At 53.5% G+C, this 4019-nt stretch overlaps 1 protein-coding gene across 2 annotated transcripts; it reads right to left on the minus strand.

The window, feature by feature from the left end:
- Positions 1-903: 903 nt before the first annotated feature.
- Positions 904-3598, minus strand: LOC136467937 (silicon efflux transporter LSI2-like). 2 transcript variants are annotated; one of them, XM_066466753.1, is made up of 3 exons: positions 3101-3598; positions 1581-3017; positions 904-1489 (listed from the first exon to the last, which is right to left on the minus strand). In XM_066466753.1, exons 2-3 carry the CDS (start codon positions 2866-2868, stop codon positions 1221-1223), a joined length of 1557 nt encoding a protein of 518 aa, XP_066322850.1. In that variant the 5' UTR covers positions 2869-3017; positions 3101-3598; the 3' UTR covers positions 904-1220. The 2 variants fall into 2 exon arrangements, with proteins under 2 accessions (XP_066322850.1, XP_066322851.1); XM_066466754.1 differs by having other exon boundaries at positions 1581-3598.
- Positions 3599-4019: the final 421 nt, after the last annotated feature.

The raw sequence follows: 4019 nt of genomic DNA on the forward strand, positions 1-4019 counted from the left end.
AATGATCAATCCAAGACGGTTCCCCATGAGGATATGATGACCAAGCACCTGCTATACACTTTTAGATCTCTGAAACATAGTCCATGTTTTTCGCGTATTCTTCCACGCCATATTGCAGCTACCATTTTATTCCCTGTATACTTTGCAGCCTTCAACGACATATGTAATATGCACACCATGAATATTTATCTTTCCTTGTATACTTTGCAGCCTTTAACGACATATGTAATATGCACACCGTGGATATTTATCTAAGTACCTTATCACTCATATTGCAATGTATATATCCAGCACATTTTTATCCATGTTCAAAACTTTTCATGTGCCAGCGTCTGCGCGCGATGGCTGCACTAGTTTTATAAGAAAAGCTGGGCCCAAAATTCCCCCTAACACGACACCCCACTAACCCTGGGTAACTCTCAAACGCACAACGGCAACCCCTCAAAGATGGAGCCCACAGTAGCACGTAGTTACCAAGCTCACCACATAAGTAGCTGACTCTTATATAAGAGCAACCCCAACAGCTCGGTTATTCTTATTTTGGAGGTTGTTTTAGAATTTATATAGGAAAAAAATAGGCTCTAACAGATATGCTATCTGGCTTTATAAAATAGGAAGCTGACTATCTTTTGATTTAAACTATGGAATTTGGCTACTAATTTTAGCCAAGCCGTCGGAGTTGCTCTAACCCACATGCCATCCAAAAATTCCTCATTTCCTCTAAACAAACAACAGTTGGACCATTCGACCATGGCTGAGACATACATAATCATCATCATTATATAAGAGGAAGAAGAATAACTCCATCGGTTTTGGCTTTAATTAACCCGTTTCCTGCTATCTGTAACATTATTCGGTTTCAATATACTTGACTGCCTTATTACACGTAGAAACAGGTAGAAATATATAGAATGCTAAACGTGATATACAACTTTTTCTTATGATGTGCTAATAATACCTGCTGCTCCAGAATCTACAGCTTTCTTCAGTACTTACTAGCAGAGCGTGTATGTACATCCCAAAACGCCTCCAGCTCCGAGCAAGCACCATGCTGATGTCTATCTCTATGGTGCTAGTGCTACGCTAATCTCACCAGAATAGAGGAGAGGAGGCAACGACGATCGTATCATCCTCCCTTCCTATACGCAATCGCAATGCCAATTGCCAATGCGTGCGTGCATGATTTGCTGCTGCTGGCGTCGGCCATCCATCACCATCAGTCAGTAGGTTCTGATGAGCAGCAGGCCGATGCCGGTGACGACGAGCGTCGCCGGGAAGCCGAACTGGAGGTGGCTGAAGAAGGGGAGCGTGTAGCCGAACTGCGGCGAGCGGCGCGCCTGCTCGCACACGATCAGGTTGGCGGCGGAGCCCAGCAGGGAGAGGTTGCCGGCCACCGTGCTCGTCCAGGCCAGGATGAGCCAGGCGTTGGTCTCCGCGGCGGGGGAGATGGCCGCCGCCGACGCCGCCACGCGCGCGCCCAGAAGCAGGACTGCAGGCAGATTGCACAGCAGTTCAGTTGTTGGCAATCATAAAAACATAATAATAATGCAAGTATATCTGAGGTACACCGACTGACTGACCCGTCGGGACGTTGGACGCGACGTTGGACAGCAGGAGGATGACGGCGGCGAGCACGGCCGTCCCCGTGGGCGTGTCGATCCGCGCGTACGGCTCCATGGACTCCCAGAACGCGCTGGGGATGCCCGTCTTGTTGAAGCCGTCCACGGTGATGAACATCCCGCAGAAGAAGAGCAGCAGCGGGTACGACACCTTCTCCAGGCAGGGGCGGGCGTCCTTGAAGTCGAGCACGATGAGCGCCAGCGCGGCGGTGATGGCGCTCCACGACATGTTGAGACCCAGCAGCAGCGCCACCAGCATGCCCAGCGTGATCACGTACACGCACGTCTTCCACGCCTTGCTGTTCCAGTCGTCGGCGTCGGCGTCTTCGTGCAAGGGATTGACGGGGTCCTTGCCGTTCACCACCGCAGCGGCTCCTGTTGCGGTCGTGGTACCGTTCCTTCTGTGGTGGACGCCGTTGGCCGGCTTGACAGGGTCTTGATGCACCACCACCGGCACCGCCTCGTCGTAGCCCGCGGCCCCCTGCTGCTGGGAGCCGCGGCGGAGGAGGTGCGACATGGTGGCGGGCGAGAACCGGTGCGACGTGACGTCCTCCTCCTCCACGACCTCGGTAGGCACGGCGACCACCTCCTCCGCTCCACGTCCACCAGCGGGCTTGCACCCACCGTCCAGCTGGTTCCAGTACAGCGCCAGCAGGACGGCCGCATTCACGACGGAGCCGACGAGCGTGGCCGGGAGGATGCCGAACACGAACTGCCCGAACGAGATGCCGCTCTGCACCGCGATCACCAGGTTCTGCGGGTTCCCGATGGGCGTGGCGGCGGAGCCGATGTTGGCGCTGGACGCCAGCGCCAGCAGGAAGGGCCGCGGCGGCAGGTTGTTCTGCCGCGCGATCTTGAGGATGAACTCCGTGAGCACCACGCAGCAGGTGTCGTTGGTGAAGAGCGCCGAGGACAGCGCCGACACGGCGCAGGTGCGCACCAGCAGGTCGCGCCCGCCCTGGCTCCGCCACGAGAGCAGGCGGCCCAGGTGACGGAACATGTCGGCGCGCTCCAGGTACACGCTCACCACCATGGTGCCGAACAGCAGGCCCAGGATGGGCAGGTCCACCGCGGCGTACGCCTCGTCGGCGCTCATCACGCCCAGCAGCACCATCAGCATGGCGCCCAGAAGGGAGCCCGCCGTGCGGCCGATGGGCAGGAACGGCACCGCCGGGAACACCGCCAGGACCCAGAAGACGGCGAACGCCACCGAGCCTAGCGCCACCTTCAGCACGGGCTCCATGGCCATCGCTGCTCTGCTTGGGATGGAATTGGATTGCCTTGGCTTCTTCTTCTTTCTGTCTGTCTTGCAGATTATTCGCTGCTATATGTGCTGCGAATCGAAATCAATCGAAAGGGGATCTAGCTGAGCTGGCTAGCTATAGCTCGGATCGGACTCTGCACCAAGCCACCAACCACCAAAGAATTAAAATCTAGCCAGGAGCCGGGAGGGGGAAATTAAGATCTGACAACTGATGAACCTGCGATCGATCGGCAGCTTGCCGCACAGCTTGCTGGCTGGCTCTCACATCAAGTGGCGATCGGATTCGGAAGGCAGCAAGAACCAAGAGAGGAATTCAACAAGGAAGCTGGAGCTCGCTTGCTGGTCAACTAGCTAGCTAGTAGCCGCATAATCTACATGCATAAAGTAGCGTACATACCTCGATTATCTTGTCTGTCTCCATCCAAGAGCTGCTAGCTACAACTACAAGAATGAATGGAATGGAACAACAGAGGAGGGAAGGAAGAAGAAGAAGAAGAATTGGTAGGAGCGAGCAGATTGGGAAGAAGCTTAGGTGGGAGTGTTCGTGCTTGGACAGACGTCACGAGGCGACAGGCAGGCAGGCAGGCAGCAACATGAACATCCAGGTAGGATGGGATTGGGATTATTTGTCTAAGGAAATGGAACAACACACGGCCTGGGATGTTCCAAGGAGGCAGCGCACACTTGGCAATCTCCACATGGCCCTCTCGCTTGGATATTTTATTCTCTCTCTCTCTCTCTCTCTCTCTCTCTCTACAATGATGAGGGAATGCATAGGATTTTTTTATTATTCGGTAAATAGAAACGGGGAAATGGACATGATTGCAATTTGCAACAAGAGTGAAGCACTGTTGCAGCGGAGGTCGACAGACAGGCCTCCATCCATTTGAAGTCTTTGGACCATCATCTACGAGGCTAGGACTAGTCCCTTGGGCCTTGGATCCTTCCTAGTCACAGCTGGAATAATATATATATCTAGCTTATTACTAGAGAATTTTTGTCAGTTCTCTCTGTCCGTCTCTCCTATCTGTGACTGAGTGAGTGTTGTTTTGACAGGATTTTAGATATCGATCCAAGTATGTGATTTTTCATGTGTTGATGTGGTGAAGAGCAAGGTAAACTACACTCTTAATTAC

This window comes from Miscanthus floridulus, chromosome 7 (assembly GCF_019320115.1).
Source record: "Miscanthus floridulus cultivar M001 chromosome 7, ASM1932011v1, whole genome shotgun sequence".
Lineage (NCBI taxonomy): Eukaryota > Viridiplantae > Streptophyta > Magnoliopsida > Poales > Poaceae > Miscanthus > Miscanthus floridulus.